This window comes from Babylonia areolata, chromosome 26 (genome assembly GCF_041734735.1).
Source record: "Babylonia areolata isolate BAREFJ2019XMU chromosome 26, ASM4173473v1, whole genome shotgun sequence".
In the NCBI taxonomy this organism is placed as follows: Eukaryota; Metazoa; Mollusca; class Gastropoda; order Neogastropoda; family Buccinidae; genus Babylonia; species Babylonia areolata.
The window spans coordinates 40,956,756-40,982,956 of NC_134901.1; the positions used below are offsets into that span (position 1 = coordinate 40,956,756).

Genomic DNA, 26,201 nt, shown 5'->3' on the forward strand with positions numbered 1-26,201 from the left:
TTGGACCTTTGATCTGAGGGTCCCGGGTTCGAATCACGGTGACAGCGCCTGGTGGGTAAAGGGTGGAGATTTTTACGATCTCCCAGGTCAACATATGTGCAGACCTGCCAGTGCCTGAACCCCCTTCGTGTGTATACGCAAGCATAAGACCAAATACGCACGTTAAAGATCCTGTAATCCATGTCAGCGTTCGGTGGGTTATGGAAACAAGAACATACCCAGCATGCACACCCCTGAAAGCGGAGTATGGCTGCCTACATGGCGGGGTAAAAACGGTCATACACGTAAAAAGCCCACTCGCGTATATACGAGTGAACATGGGAGTTGAAGCCCACGAACGCAGAAGAAGAAGTTTCCACGAGTTTTGACCGTCATATTGCAACACATGTTAAAACACTACTTGGTGTGCATAGTTTGGTAATCTTCTTCAGCTCTGATTCAAACATATCGTCAGATGGAAATCAGTGACTCAACTCTGCAATAAAACACTTATCTCACACTGACTGCTGCTTCAGTTCAACACTGGAAAATGATCACTTCCACAGTATGAAGTCTGGGACTTTGGGGAGTTTTTGGTTGGTTTTTTTTTTCATACTACCATGAAAAATTCTGGCATTCATTCATTCACACACAAAAAAAGAAAAGAAAAAAAAAGTTATTGAGAAGTGTCTCACTTTCAGAAAATAAAATTCAGAATGATTCTTTTTCTTTTTTGTCTTTCTGGTGTTCACAAATCTGTGTGTAAACGTGTATGTGTGTGTGTGTGTGTGTGTGTGTGTGAGTGTGTGTGTGTGTGTGTGAGTGCGTGTGTGTATGTGCATGTGTGTGCATGTCTGGGTGTGTGTGTGGGGAGGCTGGGGGTGAGGGGGTCAGTGTGCATAACTGTTCATACATGTTCATTGTTGTTTTGATGCTGCTGTTGTTTTTTTTTTGTTTGTTTTTTGTTGTATTTTTGTTGTGTTTGTTTTGTTTTTTTGTTTGGGGGTTTGTTTGCTTTCTGTTGTTTTTTGTTTCGTTCTATCATTTGTTTTCTTTGTTTTTTTATTTCTACCTGGCTTCATAAATAAATCATTACCCAGTCAAATTTTATAATTCAAAGACAATAAAAATTTGTTTTTAAACAAAGCCAACTGCATAATTTCTGTGTATCATCAAAGAAAACTGCCTTCATTACTTTTGACATATTTTACAAATCAGCTGCAAAGCCGTTAACTGGCATGTGCTTTTTCAATTTTTTTTTTTTTTTTTCAAACAAAGAAAAATCCAATGTCCAAAAGTTTCAAAGAACTCAATCTTTGGAAAAGTGACAGAAGCACCAGAGCGAGAGAAAACGAAAAAAAACATGTGAACACGTACAGACGAAAGAAAGGTACAAACACAAACAGAACAGTAACAACAACACACCATGGAACACACTGGCCAGGTGACTCACCCTCTGCAGGTTGGGGTCGATCCTCCAGATCCTCAGGCTCTGGTCCCTGGACCACGTGACCAGCTGCTGGTCCCTCACACCTGTCACGTGCCACACAGCACTGTGTTAGTCACTGTTACATTGTACTGCGTTGTCTTCTTGTACTGTACTGGACAGCACATACAGCATTGTTCTGTACTGTACAGACTGGACCGGACTGGACCATACCGGACTGTACTGTACTGTACTGTACCGGACTGTACTGTACTGTGCTGTACTGTACTGTACTGTACCTTCAGCCTATACAGCATTGTACTGTACTGTACAGACCGGACCGGACTGGACCGTGCCAGACAGTACTGTACTGTACCGTACCGGACTGTACTGTACTGTACTGTACTGTACCTTCAGTCTATACAGCATTGTACTGTACTGTACTGTACTGTACTGTACTAAACTGGACTGTACTGTACTGTACCTTCAGTCTATACAGCATTGTACTGTACTGTATTGTACTGTACTGTACTAAACTGGACTGTACTGTTCTGTACCTTCAGCCCATATAGCACTGTACTGTACCGTACTGAACCTTCAGCGCATACAAAAATTCTGCTGCCTGACTTGTCCTCAGAAAAAAAAGATCTGAGCACATCACTCCTCTTCTGCAACATCTACACTGGCTCCCTGTCTCGCACAGAATAAAATACAAGATCAGCACTCTATGTTGTAAATGTGTTCACAAATCTGCCCCTTCCTATCTCTCACAAATCTGCCCCTCCCTATCTCTGTGGCTGCCTTCCCCTTTACACCGCATCTTGTTCTCTACAATCGGTTTCGGATCCACTCCGTCCACGCATTGCATACCCAGATTTAAACACTCCACTGTCCGTCTGCAAGTGCATTTGGTTTACCATCAAAAGTGAATTTTTCTACAGAATTTTGCCAGGGACAACCCCTTCTGTTGCCGTCGGTCCTTTTACATGCACTCAGTGCTGAACACAGGACCTCAGTTTATCGTCTCAACCAAAGAAATATCAATGGCGCCCTGTAAATCAATGAATTACAGCCCCCCCCCCCACCCCCCCCCAGTCGAACATAATGCACAGAGCTGAACTGACCAGAAAGCGCATGTGCAAATACACATGCACTCACAGACACTGATAATTGTTCTGTTTCTGTGCACACAAAAGTTCTTAACTTAATTCTATTTCAATTTGAGGTTCTCTTGGCCTTTGTTCTTCTTGTTTGTTTGTTTGTTTTGTTTTTGTTGTTTTTTAATTCAACAGGCCTGTCACCAAAAACATTCTCTGGACCAAATAAAGTACTTTTTTCAGATTTCTCTCTGTGTGTGTGTGTGTGTCTGTGTCAGTGTGTGTCTGTGTCTGTGTGTTTGTGTGTGTGATGACTAATGCAAGAGGCTGCAGCAGACTATAAGTTATGCACCCCACTACTGCACAGTCAGTGTGGCGGACATGTCCAAAACAAACATCAGAAAGACTGTAGATACTTAAAACAGAATCTATCTTTCAACACACAGATGGTGGAGACCAGCTTGCTGCAGTCTGTCAACAAGGGCACATAATTCATGCATTTGGACACTCAACAAATATGCTAAAACAAAATAAAATAAAAAGTCTGGCTCTGCCGTAGATGTTAAGCTACTAGGAAAAAAACATTCAAATCTTAAAAGGTATCCAAACAAAATTCTCTCCATACAATCATCACCACCAGTGAGACACACCTGTCCTTACAAAACCCAAAAACAATGGTCAAGAGTTTGCTCGGAAACATATGATCAATGTGTAGAGGAGAAGAGAGGACTGGCCATACTGAGTGAGTTAATGCCAAACTCACAACACATGCATCACAAACACATACACACACACACACACTCAAACACTCCACCCCCACCCCCCCCCCCCACCCCCACACGCACACACCCTCCCCCACAAACACACTTGCACCACACATGTCCAATAAATGGGACAGCAACAAAAAAAAAAAGAAGAAGAAAATAAAAGCCTTTACCCTTACCCTCATTCTGCTTCTTCCAGTGGAACTCCAGCACAGCGTCCTTGTGTCCCACAAAGGTGTGGATGGGCTGCATCTGGCTCTGCTGCATGATCTTCCACAGGTACAGACTGTTCTCCCCCCGCTTCAGCTGGGGCAGCACCACCGTCACCAGACCCGCCCCAAACGGCTGTCAGCACACAGTCACATTGTGTCACCACATGGTCATACTGTGTCACCACATTGTCATATTGTCTTATCACAGTCACATTGTGTCACCACATGGTCATATTGTGTCACCACACAGTCACATTGTGTCACCACATGGTCATATTGTGTCACCAGTCACATTATGTCACCACACAGTCACATTGTGTCACCACATTGTCATATTGTGTTACCAGTCACGTTGTGTCACCACATGGTCATATTGTGTCACCACACAATCACATTGTGTCACCACATTAGTCATATTGTGTTACCACAGTCACATTGTGTCACCACATTGTCATATTGTGTTACCACAAGTCACATTGTGTCACTACATGGTCAAACCATGTCACCACACAGTCACATTGTGTCACCACATTAGTCATATTGTGTTACCAGTCACATGGTCATACTGAGTTACCACACAGTCACATTGTGTCACCACATGGTCATATTGAGTCACCACACAGTCACATTGTGCCACCACATGGTCATATTGTGTCACCACACAGTCACATTGTGTCACCACATGGTCATATTGAGTTACCACACAGTCACATTGTGTCACCACATGGTCATATTGTGTCACCACACAGTCACATTGTCACCACATTGTCATATTGTGTTACCAGTCACATTGTGTCACCACATGGTCAAATTGTGTCACCACAGTCACACTGTGTCAACACATGGTCATACTGAGTTACCACACAGTCACATTGTCACCACATTGTCATATTGTGTTACAAGTCACATTGTGTCACCACATGGTCATATTATGTCACCACACAGTCACACTGTGTTACCACATGGTCAAATCGTGTCACCACAGTCACATTGTGTCAACACATGGTCATACTGAGTTACCACACAGTCACACTGTGTCACAACATGGTCCATACATGTCACCACATGGTCATATTGAGTTACCACAGTCACATTGTCACCACATGGTCACCAGACCCGCCCCAAACGGCTGTCAGCACACAGTCACATTGTGCCACCACATGGTCATATTGTGCCACCACATGGTCATATTGTGTCACCACATGGTTCTATTGTGTCACCACATGGTTCTATTGTGTCACCACACAGTCACATTGTCACCACATGGTCATATTGTGCCACCACATGGTCATATTGTGTCACCACAGAGTCATACTGTGTCACCACACTGTCATATTGTGTTACCAGTCACACTGTGCCACCACATGGTCATGCTGAGTTACCACACAGTCACATTGTGTCACCACATGGTCCATACATGTCACCACACTGTCATATTGTGTTACCAGTCACACTGTGCCACCACATGGTCATGCTGAGTTACCACACAGTCACATTGTGTCACCACATGGTCCATACATGTCACCACACTGTCATATTGTGTTACCAGTCACACTGTGCCACCACATGGTCATGCTGAGTTACCACACAGTCACATTGTGTCACCACATGGTCCATACATGTCACCACATGGCCATATTGTGTCACCACATAGTCACACTGTGTCACCACATGGTCATATTGTGTCACCACATAGTCACACTGTGTCACCACATGGTCATATTGAGTTACCACACAGTCACATTGTCACCACATGGTCACCAGACCCGCCCCAAACGGCTGTCAGCACACAGTCACATTGTGCCACCACATGGTCATATTGTGTCACCACATGGTCATATTGAGTTACCGTTACATTGTCACCACATGGTCATATTGTGTCACCAGTCACATTGTGTCACCACATGGTCAAATCATGTGCCCCCCCAGTCACATTGTGTCACCACATGGTCATATTGTGTCACCAGTAACATTGTGTCACCACATGGCCATATTGTGTCTCCACATGGTCATATTGTGTCACCACACAGTCACATTGTGTCACCACATGGTCACATTGTGTCACCACATGGTCATATTGTGTCACCACACAGTCACATTGTGTCACCACATGGTCATATTGATTTACCACACAGTCACATTGTGCCACCACATGGTCATATTGTGTCACCACACAGTCACAATGTCACCAGCCCTGCCCCAAATGGCTGTCACCACACAGCCATTCTGTGTCACCACATAGTCAAATTGTGTTATCACAGTCAAACAGTCACAATGTGTCACCACAGAGTCACACTGTCACCACAAAATCACATGTGATGGCCTAGAGGTAACGCGTCCGCCTAGAAAGTGAGAGAATCTGAGCGCACTAGTTCGAATCACGGCTCAGCCGCCGATATTTTCTCCCCCTCCACTAGACCTTAAGTGGTCGTCTGGACACTAGTCATTCAGATGAGACGATAAACCAAGGTCCCATGTGCAGCACGCACTTAGCGCACATAAAAGAACCCATGGCAACAAAAGGGTTGTTCCTGGCAAAACTGATTCTGTAGAAATATCCACTTCGATAGGAAAAACAAATAAAACTGCACACAGGAAAAAATACAAAGAAATGGGTTGCGCTGTAGTGTAGCCACGTGCTCTCCCTGGGGAGAGCAGCCCGAATTTCACACAGAGAAATATGTTGTGATAAAAAGAGAAATACAAATATTGTGTCACCACAGTCACAATGTGTCACCACACAATCACACTGTGTCACCACATGGTCACATTGTGTCACCAAAGTCACACTGTATCACCACACAGTCACACTGTGTCACAACACAGCTACAATCTTTCAATCATTAGAAATATTCTTTTTTTTCTTTTCCTTGTTGTAACATTTCGTTCAAGCATGTACAAGGGAAATAACTAGCAACCCACCATCCTTTCAACTGGAGACAAAAGATTTGTGTGGTTCGGTCAAACCATCAGAATTATAAATGTACCAAATATCACCCCCAGAAAATCAAGTGCAAGATCTGAATTGAAGAACACCACCCAAAAACAACAACAACAAAAAACATAAAGGGTCTTCCACTGAATTTGTCACAAATACATCTACCAACAACAAGGCAACTTGATTATTAACTAAACTACATTTTAGTTTCAAATATCAATTCACCAGAAAAAAAATGCAACCGTGTTTTTTTAATAAACATTAGTCTTCACTGACAGTCACATCTTACCGTGTATCGTGCTCTGCGAACAGGTGCTCCAGAGTCCATGGAACCGTAGCACTTCTTTGGGTTAGTGTAGTCCCAAAGCTGTACACACAACACAGTAAAAATGTTTTACACACAAAGCCATTATACTTGGAATACCACTCATATATAGTCACACAGAACACAGTAAAATGTTAAACATGCAAAGCCAGAATATTTTTACGTAAGACCACTCATAGTTACAAAGACACAGCAAAATGTATAATACATAAAGCCAGCGTACTTGTGTACTTGTAAGACCATTCAGTCAAATTAATCTCAAGGTGCTGTCTGCATGCGTGCATGCAAGTCGTATCTGTGTGTATATGAGTGTGTGTGTGTGTGCTTGTGTGCACACGAGTGCGTGTGTGTATGCACAAAAGCACATTTATAAGTATGCATGTACATTAGCATGAATGAACACAGTATACAAGTAAAGCTCCAGCATTCAACTGTACATTATGATCTTTTCATCTGTGGTCACAAGCTCATGTGAAAGGAACAACTTTACACTAAGTGAGGTATCTAATACCAACAGAAGACTTCCAAACATCATGTGTGAGGAACAACTTCACACTAAGTGCAGTGTTGCCGATTACGCACATATATGCATAAATGACGCACAGATTTCTATTTTGACACACAATATTTTTGGTACGTGCATCATAATCACACAGACTTTTCCTCTGAAAAAAACAAATACAAAAAAAAATGCTTCTAAACCAGCAGGTACTGGCAGATCGCTCTAGCAAACGACAAGCCTGCTTCACAGAGTTACTTCACTAACCGTAGACGGATATTTACCAAGTGCATAGAACGCATTCGCTCAATCGTCAACCATTCCTCACAAACGCTGAAAATGTCGCCGATGTGCTGGCTAGAGCACGAATATGCGCTTGTCTACTAAAAGCTGTACTAGCAGAGATTCTGAACAAACTATCGTCGAAACATGTGATCCAGCTGAAATATCGGCCGCAGGGCTTTCAACCTCGACAAATGCTTGCCCATCAAAACCGACTGAGAATGCAGACACAGCGAAGGCCGCATGGAAAGGTGTCAAGCGCAAGTTTCATGACAGATGGTTGGAGTAGTAAATCATGCTCATTTCGCTCTGGAATGCTTTTCTGCACAATCTGAATCTGAGGTTCAGAGTCAAAAAATGCTTTCGGCAAGCGGCCACTTGGCAACAAAATTAAAAACAAACAGACAACTTGACAGTGACAGAAGATTCAGCTGAAAAATTCTGTCAATAGAAAAAGCACCTGAGGCTGGCTTGAACTGAATTCAATTGATCATAATTTGAGTTATTAATGTCTGATGCATGATGCCTGACAGCATGCTTAATTTCAAATTTGATTTTTGTTTTGTTTCATGTGAATTAGTACTTTTAGAACATTTTTCTTCTTTTTTTTTTTTTTTTTTTGGTTTGTGACAGTAATGATACCAAGATCATGCTTGCAGTCATTTCATGGTGATGAAAGGCCATTAAGGATGACTGATGACTTGCGCGATGAGTTTGTTTAAAGTGAAGAGGAGCTGCGCAACGTCGACCTCACTCTCTCGTCCAGGTTCACCGATTTCCAGTGGCAAGACTTAAGTCGAGACAACTGGAGGAAGAGCACGGATGCAGTGGATGACCAAGATATCCTTTCGGTGTCTCATCTTGCTCTCTGCACTCCACAGTGCGCTGCTGTAACCGCCTTCCTCTCCGTTGAACCGATAGGTATCTTCCGCAGATTCTGCCGGATCCAGACTTCGCATGCATGGGTAGACACACCCCCGGGGCCAACTGTGTGTGGCATGCACACAGCACGGTGGAGCTAGATGGCCGTCGGTGGTTCTCCTGAGCCGACACCCTTTTATGGATCTCGTTTTTAATTCCATAAGGGTGTCTAGCCACCCGCCTCAACAGTCCCGGAAGGGAGCGGTGGGAGTGCCAGTTTAGTCGCCGGCAACCCAACCCGACCCTGAACAGGTTGTACTGGATTACAGGTTACCAGCAGCAGATCTAATGACCTGACCTGACACAGGTGGTACTGCCATTCATGGTACTGCCACTGAGACACATTTATTATTGTTGACATTGCAGTTAATTAAAAAAAAAATTGTTTTAAGTAAATACTTTTACAATGGATTTTATTTTGACCTGTGTGTGTGTGTGTGTGTGTGTGTGTGTGTGTGTGTGTGATATGTCTGAGGGAACAAACTAACAAAAGCAACAAGCTGAAACACGGGATGATTTAGATTTTGACCGTTAAAATTTGTTAAATGACCCCCCAAAAAATGAGACAGAGGGTATTACTGACCCTCAAAATGTTAGGTGCATGGGGAACACTGAAGTGAGATATCTAACATCAACAGAAGAGTTCCAAACAAACACCATGAAAGGTCAACACATCCAGCTAACTTCAAGGCATGGTGGACTTTGGCCAATCAGTCTTCTTCTGGGAGAAAAACCCAGAGGCAGAAGCTGAGAAAACCAGGCCTGAGACAACTAAAAAAGCCCAAGCTGACTCCAGCAGAAAGAACCCTGAAGCCAGAATGCAAACCTATATATTGACGCCTGTATTGTCGCTGAACTGAGCACAAGCAAATTCTTAGCCAAAGGGAGAGAATATTAAAGGGACGCAACCCAGTCATAACATTACCCAGATCACTGAAGCCAAATCACGGCTGCTACGACTAACACCCAAAATCCCCAACATGTTCCATGCACAAGCAAAAAACTTCCAGCTGAGAAGCACAACCCTGCTGAGCAGGAGGCAGCTGGTAAATAAACAGCTTTCCGACCCAATCTTCTAACACTTATGATTGTTTTCTTTTCAATCGCCAAAGACGTGGAACAAGCTCCCTGATAACCTCCGTCATTCTGATTCCCTCGCATCCTTTAAATCTTGTCTCAAAACTCACCTTTTCCCTCAGCAGTAAGTTCAATTGTGGCAGGTCCACTTCCTTTGCGTTCCCTGTGCTTGACTATGTATGTATACATATGTATGTGTACATAACTACATGCATGTATATGAATGTGTATTGTGTGAGCATGCGTTCATGTAAGTTTGTGCCTGCCTATGTGTGCGTATGTGTTAGGGTAGCTGTTAGATGCACATGTATTGTTAAAATGTATGTACGCAGTGTGTGTGTGTGTGTGTGTGTGTGTGTGTGTGTGTGTGTGTTTGTGTGTAGTCATATTTTGGTGTATGTAACATAGATGTAATGTTTTATATTAAAGCGTTTTTGTAAAGCACCTAGAGCAGATTTCTGGATAGTGTGCTATATAAGTATCCATTATTATTATTATTATGATTATGTGGTCAGTGCAAACAGCCTGCACGCCACATCACACAAACCGCCTGAGACTTTTCAAGGGAAGTCACAGCACAGGCACCAGAGGGCTTGTTATCACCAGGGACCTTCTTCTCCATGATCCTCAAATCTGAGAAACCTGCCATCATCACAGCAGGCAGGGTGTCAGTCAGTCAGTCCAAAGGTGGCCTTAGAGCAGGCTTCAAAGGCACACACAGAAGTCCTCAATCCAAAGCAGCGTCTGTGCCCACACATGGACACCAGCCGCCGGACAGCGGTGCTGCTTTGCGAACAGCACAGGAGGCAGGCTCTCTCCACTTGTCTGTTGTCCGGAGCAACTCGACCTCCTGGTGGTCAAGTGAAAAAATGCCCTCTCCACACGCCCGTCGTCAGGGACAATTCAACCTTCTGGCGGACGAATGACAATACTCTCTCCACTTGTCCACTGTCCAGGACAACTAAACCTTCTGGTGGACAAATGAAAATGCTATCACATCCCATTTATACAAAACAGTTACTGCAGAGCCAAACGACAAATGTGTGACTCACCCTGACATAACCATCCTGACTAGCTGTGACAAACTGATACTGATCATTTGGGTTCCAGTCCAGTCCATGGATTTTGGACAGGTGGGCGGCAATATACTGCTGAGGTGTGTTGCCTTTCTGGAAACAAAATAAAAAAGCTTTTTTATGACATTCCTATATTATCAAAAATTCATGCATGAAAACAAACTATCTTGTGATTACATGACTGTAATGTTTTGTGTTGAATGCCTTTCTACCCACCAACAAACATCCTGCACATACACACATGTAAATGCCTGAGTGTGAGTGCTTGAATGCAAGTGTGTGTGTCTGAGTGGGTGTAAGTGTACCTGTGTGAGCGTTTTGAGCGTGTAAGTACTTGCACTATAAAGTGTTGTGATGTGTTGTGTTGCGCTGCACTCCATTGCACTGTGTTGTGCTATAGTGTATTGTAGCGCACTGCACTGTATTGCATTGCATTACATAGTATTGCACTGTCATCAAATTGCCACCATGGCAGGTTGCATTACTTGCAAGCTTGTAGCATAATAAACCAATCAATCAATCAAGGAATGAATCAAGGAATCAATGAAACAAAGTGTTTCATTCCCCTTCAAGGACTGTCCCACATTTGACCACACAAGCTCATGTCAGCCAAACTCATTATATTCCATCTGCTTCCGTTCATTCTTCTTCTTCTTCTTCTTCTGCGTTCATGGGCTGCAACTCCCACGTTCACTCGCATTTACACGAGTGGGCTTTTACGTGCATGACGGTTTTTACCCCACCATGTAGGCAGCCATACTCCGCTTTCGGGGTGTGCAAGCTGGGTATGTTCGTTTCCATAACCCACCGAACGCTGACATGGATTACAGGATCTTTAACATGCATATTTGATCTTCTGCATGCGTTTACACACAAAGGGGGTTCAGGCATTAGCAGGTCTGCACATATGTTGACATGGGAGATTGTAAAATTCTCCACCCTTTACCCACCAGGCGCCGTCACCGTGATTCGAACCCGGGACCCTCAGATTGAAAGTCCAACACTTTAACCACTCGGCTATTGCGCCCGTCGCTTCCATTCATTCACTTACCCTAGGATCCCAAATGCGTATATCTCCTTCATGCGTTGTGGCAAACAGGTTGTTGGTGACTTTGTTCCATTTCACTTGGTAAGCACCAGCTGGAACCGAAATATTAGCATTTAATATTCATGCAGAAGGCATGTATTAAATTATAAATTTGCACAACAGACACTATATAGTGCTGCTAGCAGAACAGTTTTAACTGCTTTCTTGTATTGCTGTTGAAAACATGCGGTGAAAGAGTATAATAAAGAAACATTGTATTTGCAACGCATTCTGACAGAATCAATCAGAGCTCTATGAACTTCCAAATGAAGAGATCATAATAAAGCAAAGCCAAACATAATTCACACACACACACATACAAACACATGTACAAACATGTCCACACACACACACACACACACACACACAGTGTAGACAGTACTGTCACATGTTAATTGCCGAAAAAACATTTTGTCAAATAACAGTAAGTTGTTAGCAATAAAGAAAAAACAACCTGAAAAACAATCAGATCACTGAAAAGATGATCAGCATTGTAATAAGTCTTTGCAAGGTAAGAGTTAACTGCTGGATATGCATATTGCATTTACATCACACTCAATCTAGATTTCAACTGTAAACAATGTTTTTTAAAAGATCATCATCATCAATATTTCCATAATCATCATCATCATTTCTGCTAAGAATAAACTATGGAACAGAACTTACCCACTGTTTGGAAGGAATGCACTGGTTTCTTCGCTTCTCTGGAAGAAAGAGAACACACACACACACATAAAGATTCCACCACAGTCAATGCAAACAAAGCAAGTGAACAATTCACCATCCTTTTCTTACATCAACTGAAGTATCGTTTGCAAGCTAGCAACATGAGCCACTGCGGCAGGATCAATTTGGTGTTGGACTTCTGATCCAGTGTCCCCCGGTGAACAGGGCCTGGGGCCCTGTTTCAGCATGGCGCTATATTCTTGGGAGACACTTTACTCCTTCTTTCTTCTTCTTCTGCGTTCACTCGTATGCACACGAGTGGGCTTTTACGTGTATGACCGTTTTTACCCCGCCATGTAGGCAGCCATACTCCGTTTTCAGGGGTGTGCATGCTGGGTATGCTCTTGTTTCCATAACCCACCGAACGCTGACATGGATTACAGGATCTTTAACGTGTGTATTTGATCTTCTGCTTGCGTATACACATGAAGGGGGTTCAGGCACTAGCAGGTCTGCACATATGTTGACCTGGGAGATCGTAAAAATCTCCACCCTTTACCCACCAGGCGCCGTCACCGTGATTCGAACCCGGGACCCTCAGATTGACAGTCCAACGCTTTAACCACTCGGCTATTGCGCCCGTCGACACTTTACTCCAATTTACCTCACTCCACCCAGGTGTGAATGGGTTCCTCACTTTGGTTGGAAAAGGTTAAAATGGCAACTGGAGAGAAATGGGCCCCACCTTCCAATGCCAAGCCACAGACATGGTGAAGTCAGAAGATGAATTCCCTGCCCCAATGGCTGTCAAAGGCTACGGAACCCTGAATCTTGACCCAAGCCATTGGCATTCGTTTCACTGGCCTAACACCAACCCCACCCAAAGGTTTTTTGTTTTCTTTTCTTGTTTAAGATCCATGCAGACAACAGAAGAGACAGATTACATTATTATTTAGAAATAATCGTAACTGCTGTTTCCTTCACAATTTTTGCTGGTATGACGATCACTAAAGCTTTCCGCTGTTATCAAATTCCTAAAATCAAGAGTAGCGTTTAGTTATCCCACAGACCACAGAAGTTCAACAACTTCATAAAACCAGCTAAATTTTCTTAAACTTTTTTTTTATTTAAATCAAGAAATGCATTCTATTATGACAGCTAGTGATGGTCTGCCACTGCCCTCTCACTGAAGACAGTAACGTCTAATTCAGACACAATACATTATGTAGGACAGTCAGTCAAGACTGACTATGACCATCAGAACAGCAGAGACAGCATGAAAACCCTGAAAAATGTGTCTGAAGAATCAGTATTATAGCCAAAAAACTCACAATTATTCAGGGGCTTATAAAACAATAGCTTGGGGATTTTTGTGTTGAAAAAATTCCAAAAGTCCACCACTGGTTATGAGTGATGTTTTGTCATATTTGCTGCTCACACCGCCGTTTGCTGAAAGCTTAGCACCATTCCACCATGCCCCCAGAAACTGAGAAAGACAGCCGTGCAAGTTCCCAAGTGGTCCCTAGCTTTCTGTGAACTCTGTAGTGCAGTATGAAGAGAACGGACGCTGGATTTGGGTGAACATATGCAAACTGCAGCTCCTGTAGTTACCTGATATCCCAGAGGTATGTGAAGCAGTCAATGGAACATGAAGCAACTATGTTGACGTCAAAGGGAGACCAATCCACGTCACTGAAATGTAAACATATATACTTTAACATAAAAAAAAAGATATTTGCAAAAATTCCACTTGGTTTTCCAGTTCAAACCCCATACCTTAAGTATCCATCCATTCAACACACTCATACAACACACACACACACACACACACACACACACACACACACACACACATATTACAGACAGACAGAGACAGGTTACTCCTGACCAATACTGGAAGCATGCACAAGTTTTACAATAGACACACATTATACACACACACACACACTTGAGTCTCAACCAAAAACCTGCCCCAAAAAAACAGCTCCCAATCTGAACCCCATACCAAAATTTACATCCCACCTGTACAACACTTGTGCAGAGTAACAGCTGCTCATCTTTTGGGTAACATGATAAATAAACTTCCATGCACAACATGCATGTAACAGAATAACCACATCAAACACAGCAAGTTGTGATCCTGAACTAAAATCTGTAGAAAAACCCACTTGTCAACTAAACAGTAAATCTATTACAAAAACATTACTGCACAAATGCCAGACACTCTCACTGGAAAATGCAGCAGTACAGTAGCCAGTTTTTAACAATCAGCCAACACTTGAGCAAAGCAAATTTTAAAAATGCAGATTACCTTGTACTGTGTAATACTGCACTGAGTACTATCTTGTTCTGTGCTGTATGATATTTCAATGTCTCATATTGTATCATGTCATATATTATATTGTGTTGTGTTGTTCAGTACAGTATTACACTCCAATGTATTGTGTAACTTGCTCACCACAAGGAGACACGTGTGTGTGACATTCTGAACGCTCTCGCAGGTGACACCAAATTACGTTAGTCTAGTGCCACTTACAGTTTGGCTTTTTTGTGCGTTTTTTTCATTATTCCCCACACACAATCTTCCAGACACCTGTTCACATCCTAACAACCCATCCCAGTCTCAAAGAAGTCCAGTAAAGAGGAAGAAGACATTAGTCTCTGAGCAAGAACAAACCAACTACAAACCAACCTACCTGATAATACGGGAGTGAGCTTTTAAAGAACACAGTGGGTTGCCGGTTTTGTCGGTGAGCTGGTTGATGTCAAGTCGCTGATTGCACTGCACAAATAAATGTTGATGTAAAGGCACTGTGCATCTAGAGTGCCTATGTGTACAGACTGCACTGCAGATGTAAATATAAATGTGTACATATTTTACAAGACATATACAAGTTGTTGATTGCACTGCATATATAAATGTAAATGTTTTACATATTTTACAGGACATACACAAGTTGTTTACTGCACTGCAAAAACAAATCACACTGCACGTATTAATGTAAATGTGTACATATTTTTCAGGACATACACAAGTTGTTGACTGTACTGCACATACAAATGTTTATGTGGTCATTAATTGCACTGCAAGTATAAATGTAAATGTTTACGGATTTTACAGGACATACACTAGTCACTGACTGCACAGCACATATAAATGTTTAAGCATACAGATTTCACAGGACATACATAGGTTGTTGATTGCAATGCACATATCAATGATCAGTGTACAAATTTCACGGGACAAACACGAGTGCTGTATCAGTCAGTCACTGATACCATGCAGTAGTATTGCTCATTATCATCATGGAACCAACTCACAGATTTTATCATAATTTGAATCAAAGCTTCCTTTTTAACTCCAGTCGAGGGTCTACAGTGTATTTCATGAAGTTAGACAACACATGGTTGTGAATCTCTCCAATCAAGGGTTTGTCACCTCCAGTTTGTACCCTCCCCTTTTTTCTTTCCCACATCCCGAGCATACACAAGCATACACACAAATGGCCTTTTTTTTTTTCACCAACCGTCTGTTAGCATTTCAGTTTTGCTGCCGATATTTTTAAAATGTCAGAGAAATGTTGTATGCAACTCTATCAGAACTGCTTAACCCCCTGACTGCTGCGCCATGGTAAAAAAAAGATATCAGCGTAGCTTGGATTCTAAGTGCAATTCCTACTTTTTGCGTAAAGTGTTGGCTTTGCTCAACAGAAGTGATGCGATCCCAAGAAAAAGTCCAAATAAATAATGGTGACTGACACCCTGACCTATGTCTCAAATGACAGCCCTGCACTGGCGAGTTTTCACATCACCACACACATCACCAGAAGTGAAGGGGTTAAGTCCTAATCTCCAAAGTGGCTTTCTGTCGTCTTCCTCTGTGACACAGTTTCTCATCAATAATTCGACAGCAGTACCACGAGTCTCTGGGTTTTTTTCCTGATGTTATCTTCCACAATCCGCAATACCCCACTGACTATCCCCACCCCAAGCTCATACGCCCCCACCCCCAACCCCTGTAACACCCTTCCACCCCCCAACCCTGTTGTCCCTGATACTACAGGGGCATTTTCGTTAACTATTGAATTATTGATCATCACCTTTTGGAAATGGTGTCACATATACCGCATTGATTTTCTGTTGTTTCATTTTCTCTTCATTTTTTGCTATCTGTGTTTTCTAACATACATTCATTCCTCTCTTTCTGTTCTCCTTGTAAGTACAGTCCTCTTTGCCTTCCAACCCAACCTGTTGTGTGTTGTTTGTTTATTTGGGGTTGTTTGTTTGTTTTTTTTAAATCATTACAATTCTTCACCTCTGCTTCAGCTTCAAACTGATTTAAGAGTAACTTTCCCCCCCACGAGTGTGAGAATTTAACTTTATGATCATTTGTGATTTGTTAACTAAATCATTACATGTATAATTTGAGCATGAGTATCAATTCAGTTGATTACTAAAAAAAAATAATAATAATAAAAATTTAATAATATATTACACTTGTTCTTGAATCCATTGAACAATAAAATATGTGGATACTTTGACATAATGTGATTCATGGAAGCAGAATGACCAAAAAAAAATGTATCCTTTATACATTACATACATACGTTTCCTTTTAGGATGTTTTTCATCCAACCTCAGGTTCAGTCTTCAAACAGGAGAATCAATAATAACAACAATAATGATAAGAAGAATAACAATAATTAAGGTGTAATTATAAAGCACAAATCAAAGCGTTAACGCACTAGTCATTCGCACGAATGCGTAACTCTAATGCAGAGAGACGAAAGACAAAAATCACACATGTAAGTAAATTATAGACAGCTGGAGAAACGGTAGACTGGGAAGACAGGGGAAGAGGTTGGGAGTTGTGGGGGCTACTTAGGAAAAAGCGCCACCACCAGCTCAGTATACTGACCGCTGTGACAAAGAGATGGGCGTGTGAAGCGTGGGGGTTGAACTGAACACAGCTGATGTCCCATTTGCTCTGTCGGGTGACGCGGGTCACGTTGCTGCCATCTTCCTCCTCGTCAGGATTCTCCAGGTTCACGTAGGCCAGCGTCTTTTTGCTGCAATCAAACACAAACACAACTTGGATCACATGTAGTTATCTAAGCCATTCAACTCTGAAGCTGCACTTAATCAACATCAGCTGCGAAGACAGCCAGCACTCTGATCAAATCACATATATCAGAGCTAGAATTTCTCAGATAACTTTTCGTTGTCTTGGAGACAATTAGTGAAGTAGATTTTTTTTTTAAAACCACCTGTCCCTGAGAATTACTACCTGCCCTCCTTAAGTAAAAAGACAGTCAATAAAAATAACAATTGGTAGAGCAAATATGTCTTTAGTACAGGTCTTCTCTATGGCAATGCTCCTGTCCCTTTCATCCTGATCCTACCATGCACATCAACACCCAAGCTAGTCTAATTGAGTTCTATTATACTGCAAGTGCCAGATATTAATGAGCTCTCAGCAGAGAGCTCCCATTATGCCATCCTCAGACAAACCCTGCACTGCTGCTGAGATATGGTGTGTGTTCATAACTTACATAACTGAAACCCTTTGATCTTTGATCTGATTATTGAACTTGCAAAGATTTTCATATACAAATGTAAAATGAATAAATGCATACCATTTTTGAATCCTTCTTGTAAATATTTAAAAACACGATATTACATCGAAAAGTATATTGCTGTAATCAGTTCGAAATATAACAAATTAACCAATAGTTGTTTTTTCTATACACCACTGTTTGATGATGTGCATGTTTAACATGGCTAAAAACTATCTTATCTGAATCTATAATATTCTCGTATTCAGCTGAATACAAAATATCATAGTACACATGGTGTATTTTCTTTTCCTCGTGAAAAAATGTAAAATACCCTTTTCTTTCTCTTTCTTTTTATCCCTTGTGCTAATCACCTTCTTCCTATGTGCAGACGTGTTACACAAGCTTGCATGTGTGCACGTATATATATGTATCTACGTCATCATAAGTTTGTGTGACTTCATGTATGTCTTGATTTAGCTTGTGTACATAAGCATCCAATTGCAAAAGAAAAGAGAAAAAAAATTAAACCCATTGATACTGTCAAGACACGATAGTTGAAATCGAGGTAACATAATATTTTCATGATTATTAAAGTAAATTCATGCACCCTATAGGATGATATACAACCTCTAACTTACCCTGCCAGCACTGCATATGTGCCAAGGCAGTCCACAGCCATGGCATTGGCCTGAAACAAAGTAAACAAAATCATTTACAAAACAGAAAACAAATACCAGTACTAATTGTTATATCTCACTCACAATGTAACAAGCAACTGTGCTACTTTACAATGTACACACAGTGTCTAACTACTCTAAGTTTGATCATCCAACAGTCTGTATATCACCATCATCTGTTTCCTGATACACCATTCCACTATTCCCTCTGAAATTCCACGTGTGGCTTCTAAATCTAATACTGGTATAGAAAATGTAGCAAAGTGGATGAAATGATACAAACTACAAATGAATGATGACAAAACAGTACTCATGTTGACTGGTAATAAAAAAAATAAGCACAAGCAGATAAATACAAAGTCTATCATTTGCTCTGACATAGAAATTTCTTTCTCTAGTTCTATCCGCAATCTTGGATTTTACCTGGATTCATCCCTCTTGATGAAAACTCATGTGAACCACCAGTGTACAGTTCTTTACTTTCAGCTTTGTAAGATTAGTAAAAATCCAATCCTTCCTCGTTCCTGCCTGCTGACTCTACCAACAAGCTTGCTGTCGCCTTCATTTTATCCCGCCTAGATTATTGCAATTCTCTCTCAGTCACTCTGTCTTAGCTGGCCTTCCCAATGATAAACTCTACAAGCTCCAGAAAATATAGAATAGTGCAGCTCAACTCTTCCTCAAAAAGTCAAGGAAAGAGAGTGCTGCTGCTCTTCTGTGGACACTTCATAGGCTGCCTGTTCATGCCAGAACTGAATATAAAGTTGCCAGTCTATGCTTTCAGTGTCTGAATTGTGATACCACACCCTCATATGTTTCTGAACTTGTCAACCCATACTTCGTTTACTTGGGGAATGCCAAAGAGAACATTCAGATCTGTTGACTCCTCCCAGCTAACTGTTCCCCATTACTTCCTTAAAGACGCGCAAAAAACCCTATGTATTAAAACGCAAAAAAAAAACTATTATCTGTTCCAGCATAATAACGGAGTCCCCTCCTTTTTACCTACTATTTTCTGTTTTCATACAGGTGTTTTATAGTGAAATGGAAATTGTTTTTATCAATGATGATGAACATGTATTGTGTGCTTTCCATCTCTTATTTTCTCAAAAAACCTTCAGGCATGCGCATTATAGTATGAATCTTTGTGTGTGTGTGTGTGTGTGTGTGTGTGTGTGTGTGTTTGTGTATTTAAGTGTGTGGGGGATGATGGGTGGGGGGTGGGTGGGGGTGGACATGCGTGTATGCTCATGCATACATATAATACTGATGTGTGGGTATGTGTGTGCATGCATGTGCATGTGCGCACACATGTGTGTGCATTTTGTCTGTCCGTGCATTGATGCTTGGTTTTCTGATTATATAGACAATGTTATTTAGTCTAGTTAATAGTTTGGTGTGGGTGGCTGTGTTGTTCACATGGAATGGTTTATTTTTTTGTGTTTATATTTTACTTGTACAATGTGCCTTGACTTGGGCATTATTGTATTTCAATCAAAGGGAAAATAGAAATAAACTATTATTACCATTATTGATAATATCATTATGTAAAAAGAGGTGTTTCTTCAGCTTTTCCTTTTCAGATTCTGATGGGGAAAATGACAGCTCCACATCGATTTTTCAACACAGAAATAAACATGCCACCAGGCCACAAACATAGCTGTAAGTTTGCATAAGTACATTCTTTTTTATTGCCCTAACATCTGAATAAAAAATCTACTGTAAAATTTCTCAGCTTAGTGAGTATCCGAAAATAATTCTGTGTTGGAATACTTTCGAATTTGAAATTCACGCAGTCAGTCAAAAGGATGGAGGCAGACCAATCCAGTCCATATATGCTTCATGTAGGTTCTAAGCTTTGCATCTGTTGTCAGTGTGAAGGAAACACACTGACAAACCCTGCAGGCCAGGTCACGGGGCATCTGGCCGCTCATGTCTGGAATTTCAGTTTGGCTGAGCAAGAAAGAATGAGAGGGAGTGAACGAGCGAGCTTGAGCAAGCTCGAGAGAGAGAGAGAGTCAGTCAGTCAGTCAGTCAGTGTGTGAGTGTGAGTGTGTGTGAGTGTGAGTGTGTATGTGAGTGTGTGTGTGATAGCCTGGGACAGACAAAGAACATGTATCTAAGTTATAAAATTAATAATAAAATGCAGCATTTATCATTTGAAATGGTGAAATCCGCTCACAATCTACCAGTCAAAAAAATGAGTGAACTGTAAGACTGTCTCTCAAAAAAAAAAAAAAAAAAAAAAAAAAGAAAGGAAAAAAAAAAAAAAAACAAAAAACCACCCAAAAACAGAAATATATCGCGGTATTCAGCTTTTCATTTGAAGTAATCCACTAATGTTTTATAATTGGACAAAAAAAAAAACAAAAAAGGTAAAAATGTATATTCGCCTGAAAGTGAAAGTTTCACTTATAGGTACTGCAGAATCAACCGGCAACGTAATATGGCAATATTGTTTTTCTCAAATCAGCGCAGAGAGAGGGGGGCTAGGGGGCACTGGAGCTCGGGTTATGATCATTGTTTGAGCTAGTTTCAGCCATAGTGTGTGTGGGTGAGAGTAAACAGTGGTATTGGGACACTGCTGCTCAGTGTAAACAAAATCAACAGATCAGACTCCTTTCCAATGTCTTGAAGCCAGAAATACATTCATGACAGCCTGTCAGTGAAGCGAGAGCATGAGCGGTCAGGCAAAAAACTGTCCAACTGCGAGCCTGCATTTTAATTGATATCCCAGGGATTTTTCGCGAGCACTTTGTCGGCCTTTAACTCCCAATTCTTTATGCTGATCTTGAGTGCAAGTTTTCTCAAGGAAGAGGCAAGACTAGGTTAGACGCTCACTGGGCCAACTCGCCAAGTATTTATGATCCAGTATGCTATCATTAGGCCACGCATGCTGGTATACTGCATCCAATTGAACGACGAACAGGCCTTCACAGGCCTGAAACGTCTGATTCCAGTCCAAGTTCAAGATACAAACAATGAAGAAAAAAATATACCAAGAATAAAGAGATAGCTGGAACAGCTGACTAGTTAAAGCATTTGACTACAACTGTGGGTGTTGTGTTTAGTTTCATACCTCAGCAGATTCTGCTGTGTCAATTGTTTTGTTTTGTTAAGATCCCCTAATCCTACTCTTTGGTCAACAAATAAAAACAGACCTGCTGGTGCTGTACCTGTAAGTATAGTGTATACCAATGCAGATCAACGCTTTTTTTTCACCAATGACCTGTTCAGTGAAAAAAGCGAAGCAGCTTCTGATGGCAAGTGCGATGGCCCATTAATGGTATAAAGATATTAGCTGTATACATCATGTAATGTACACAGTCATAACTGAAGTGAACTCAATGTGAGTGATGAGCAGACAGCGCGCAAAATAGAGCCAGTCAGTCACGGGTTCTGGACTTGTTACAGGCGGTTCTCTTTCAAAATTGCATCCACTAGATCTCATAACCACAGAGACTATGTTTTATTTCAATGCATCCAGCAAATTATTACCTGTAAGTCTTTGAACTCTTCCACAAAAGTTTCGCTGCTCCATTGTACTGCCATTTTCCGATCACGTTTTCCGGGGTGAACCGAAATGCAGACGATACGAAACGAAGAAGAAGAAAAACGAAAGAATTTTCATAGCCTAACTGTTATATCATCGATTATATGAACAAAGACAGCAATAGTTGAATCCGTAGTTTTTTTTAACCTAAAATGTGCTACAGATAAAAAAAAATTTAAAAAATAAAAAAATTCAAGTTTATTTCTATCACGACAAACATTTACGGCACAGTCGGCGCACATCTAAATTGTGCCCACGACAGAAGCATCCCTAGGGCTGTTTTGTTGTTGCCGCTGTTGCTTGTGTTTTTGTTTCTGGTCATTACGTTTACTCACTTACGGGATTGATGTGTTTCATATCAGCTCATCTGATCTCTAGTCTCATAAACACGCGCATGAACGTGTGTGACAAACCAACGGACGGGCGCAATAGCCGAGTGGGTTAAGCGTTGGACTTCAATCTGAGCCCGGGTCCCGGGTTCGAATCTCGGCCGGGTGACGGCGCCTAGTGGGTAAAGGGTGGAGATTTTTCCCATCTCCCAGGTCAACATGCGTGCAGACCTGCTAGTGTCTCAGTGAACCCCCTTCGTGTGTATACTGACGCACGCAGACTGATCAAATACCGGCACCGTCACGGTTAAAGATCCACTGAGTGTAATCCATGTCAGTGTTCGGTGGGTTATGGAGATACGAAAATACCCAGCATGCATGAACCACGACAGATTTCAGTTTCAGTTTCACTTTCTCAAGGAGGCGTCACTGCGTTCGGACAAATTCATACACGCTACACCACATCTGTTGAGCAGATGCCTGACCAGCAGCATAACCCAACGCGCTTAGTCAGGCCTTGAGTGCATGCTTACATATTTGTGTACCTATGAAGGTGGATTTCATTTTACGTAATTTCGCCAGAGGACAACACTCTCGTTGCCATGGGTTCTTTTTCAGTGCGCCAAGTGCGTGCTGCACACGGGACCTCGGTTTATCGTCTCATCCGAAAGACTAGACGCTCAGTTTGATTTTCCAGTCAAACTTAGGAGAAAGGGCGAGAGCGGGATTCGAACCCACACCCTCACGGACTCTCTGTATTGGCAGCTGAGCGTCTTAACCATTCTGCCACCTTCCTCCTTCCACGACAGAGTTATCGGCAAATCGATGTTGGTCGCGTAACGGAAAGAAAGAAAACTGATACACCGGCTGGCAGTGTCAGTAACTGCTACATCGGCCGCCCCCGCCGAGGGCGGTGCCGGTGGGGAGCCTGGGGGGTGGGGGGCGCATTGGGCGCTCACTGCATGTCAGGTCACAGAGAGAGAGAGAGAGAGAGAGAGAGAGAGAACGACTTCAACAACTAAACAAACGAGGAGAAAAAAAAATGTTGTCAGCGGGCTACTGTGATATGCGGCATAACTGATTAATGTCCTTTTTTCCACTCAGCCTTGGGGTTCAAAATTAAGAAAGAAAAACACAACAACAAAAAATAAAGAGAGGAATTTGATTGAAAGAAGAAGAGACTGAGGAAGAGAGAGGGGGCGAGAGCCGTGAAGAGAGTAAAGAAATATAGTATATATCAGTAAACTATGTTTCTATGCCTGAAATTGATGTTTGGCCCCCGTTGTGTGTTTTACAGCTTGGTGTTGTCAAGTTGTCTTATATTGATTTCGCCACCATCACAGTGTTTGTTTGATACTTTGTGAAAGTGTATATACACACACAAAAAAATCAGTTCTGCACTGGGTGCACGCGCGCGCGCGCGCGCGTGTGTGTGTGTGTGCTGTGTGTGCCGTTGTGTGTGTGTGTTTAAAAAGTGGAAAGGTGATATTGTTATCGGGCTAGCTTTGCTGTGACTTTGTCGAGTAATTTTTTGTCAGTTATACATGTTGTATGCTAAATTTGACTGTTTTGTTTGCAATCTGTATCACTGCGAACTTCATTGCACTTAATGTCTCTCACTGTAATAATAAAGTTTCTTTTGTAAACAGACAGGGTCAGCGGTCAAAGGTCATGGTCACAACATAGCAAAATACAGGAAAATTATACTAAAAACATCAGCCGGTGATGATAAACGTGGGTTTTTCATCCAGTTTTCAATAAACAGGGTATTGTGACTGGCTGTGGCCAGATGGTCAGAACATAAATGTGTTACAAATTTAAATGGCAATGGTGAAGGTCGCATCAACGTCCATCTTCATTCCATAATTACTGATGTTCTCTTTTGCAGTTTCGTTTTGTTTTGTTTTTTAATCCATGATTCCTTTGCTGGATTAAATTGGCGTCACTCATGAGTCTTAAAGGCCTTGGCTCTCTTGTTTGCTTAGGCTGACACACGTAAAAGGATTTTGAAGGTGTGTCTTTGATTTTCTGCATACATTTTCAGACTGGATGAACATGCCCGGTAAAAGCAGGGTAGCAGTTCAACACACATGCATGGCTGGAAGAGCGAGCACTGACTGCATCTTAGGGACTGAGAAAGACTGGACGCTTAAAATCCACCATACAGGTTCCTGGGGAAAATACTGCTTCACTCCCCACCGAGTTGCATTTCCAACAGCAGACCTAAAATGGTTAAAGCTCAATGCTCTGACCACTGACTTGGCGGTCGTTAAATATAATAAGACGCATTAGGTTACATAATCTGACATGTTGTATGAAGGTTGCTTACCAGTTCCGTTCATTCTGCATCATTGAAGTGGACATACTAAAAATGCTGTAATAAAGTTTGCTTCCCGGTCATTGGTTGTGAAGATAATCATATCATTACCACACAAGAGGAAGGTCGCATCTGACATACTGTCTGTCGGATACAGCGAATGACGACGAGGCAATTACGTTGTGAACAGTAAATGAATTACATTACAGGAGGGGGTGACTTATTTTTGGTGTCCCACAATACTCAGTGCTTTGTCCCATTTTACTTATAGTGTATACCATTCCTTTGTCTGATATCATTTTGAAACACTCTGATGCTCACCAGTTGTTTGCAGATGACACTCAAAATCAGCCCCACCAGAAAATGCACAAGAGCTTCTCCGTGATGAAGTAAAATGCACCTATGATATCAAAAGCTGGATTAACAATAACAAACTACAACTTAATGTTAACCAGAATCTGATCAAATTTCGGTCCTAAACCTGTTTAATTCTTGTACACATCTGCAGGCTCCAATGATATCCCATCAATTCAGAAGCACTATGACCAGAAATTTAAATTAGGATTCCGTGTCGTTATTGATTTGGAATTTGGTAAGAAAAACCATGTGAACAAAAGTTTGTCAAGCTGCCTTTTATATGTACGAGCTCAAACGAATCGGTTCAGTCCGGAGTTACCTCACAGACGATGCAATAAAAACTCCAGTGAGCCACTTCGTGCGTTCTTTCCAGACTAGATGACTGCAAACTTTTTGTGCCACGGTGAATAGGTTTACTTTCTCCTGTCACAGAACCTCCACGGCAGAAAGTTAAAAAAATCAACTGCTCTCTCGCAAACAACCGTGTACATGTACTCCGGCCAATTTTTAATTACATATGAATTACACTATAGCTTCCAACATAATGATTATGAGAACTGAAGTAAACGGTTCAAAATAGCTTGAAGTAATGTATGTTTCAATTTATTGACTGGTTCCGCATCATCGTACCTCAGTTTCGGACTTATTACAGATAAAAGTATAGGACCCCCCCCCACCCCCCACCCCTATCACCGCGCCCCACCCCGCGTTACACTGAGGCTTGACGCGAGTCCTATGGTTTCTGAACATTTGAACACAATGAACCTTGGTCAATTTGGGGAATTCTTACCACAAAACATCAGATACTGCTCCACTATTGGATGTTGCAAGTCTCATCTTCAAACATATTTGTCAGTTCAGTTCAAATGATACCAGCTTACTCTAAACTGTATAGCCGCGCATATTACTTAGGTAGGTACCGTATTTATATAGGCTATATAGTCTGACAACAGCGCGAGGCGGCAGCACTTTTTGTTATGGGTCCAGTAGTAAGGGAAGCACTGGTAGTGATAGCTAGCTGCTAACTGGTCAAAACGGCGTGTCAGAGCACAACCGTACAC

At 41.8% G+C, this 26,201-nt stretch overlaps 1 protein-coding gene across 11 annotated transcripts in view; it reads right to left on the reverse strand.

The window, feature by feature from the left end:
- Positions 1-22,149, reverse strand: part of LOC143300615 (GATOR2 complex protein WDR59-like) — a 103,495-nt gene extending 81,346 nt beyond the window's left edge. For all 11 annotated transcript variants that reach the window (XM_076614410.1, XM_076614404.1, XM_076614407.1 and 8 more), the window contains exons 1-11: positions 22,083-22,149; positions 18,546-18,595; positions 17,268-17,418; positions 15,046-15,131; positions 13,961-14,041; positions 12,350-12,387; positions 11,648-11,736; positions 10,573-10,689; positions 6,706-6,783; positions 3,446-3,611; positions 1,433-1,512 (exon numbers count right to left, since the gene is read on the reverse strand). In XM_076614410.1, the coding sequence (XP_076470525.1) occupies positions 1,433-1,512; positions 3,446-3,611; positions 6,706-6,783; positions 10,573-10,689; positions 11,648-11,736; positions 12,350-12,387; positions 13,961-14,041; positions 15,046-15,131; positions 17,268-17,418; positions 18,546-18,595; positions 22,083-22,136 (990 nt within the window). In that variant the 5' untranslated portion in view covers positions 22,137-22,149. The remainder of the gene's footprint in view (positions 1-1,432; positions 1,513-3,445; positions 3,612-6,705; positions 6,784-10,572; positions 10,690-11,647; positions 11,737-12,349; positions 12,388-13,960; positions 14,042-15,045; positions 15,132-17,267; positions 17,419-18,545; positions 18,596-22,082) is intronic.
- Between the last annotated feature and the right edge of the window lie 4,052 nt (positions 22,150-26,201).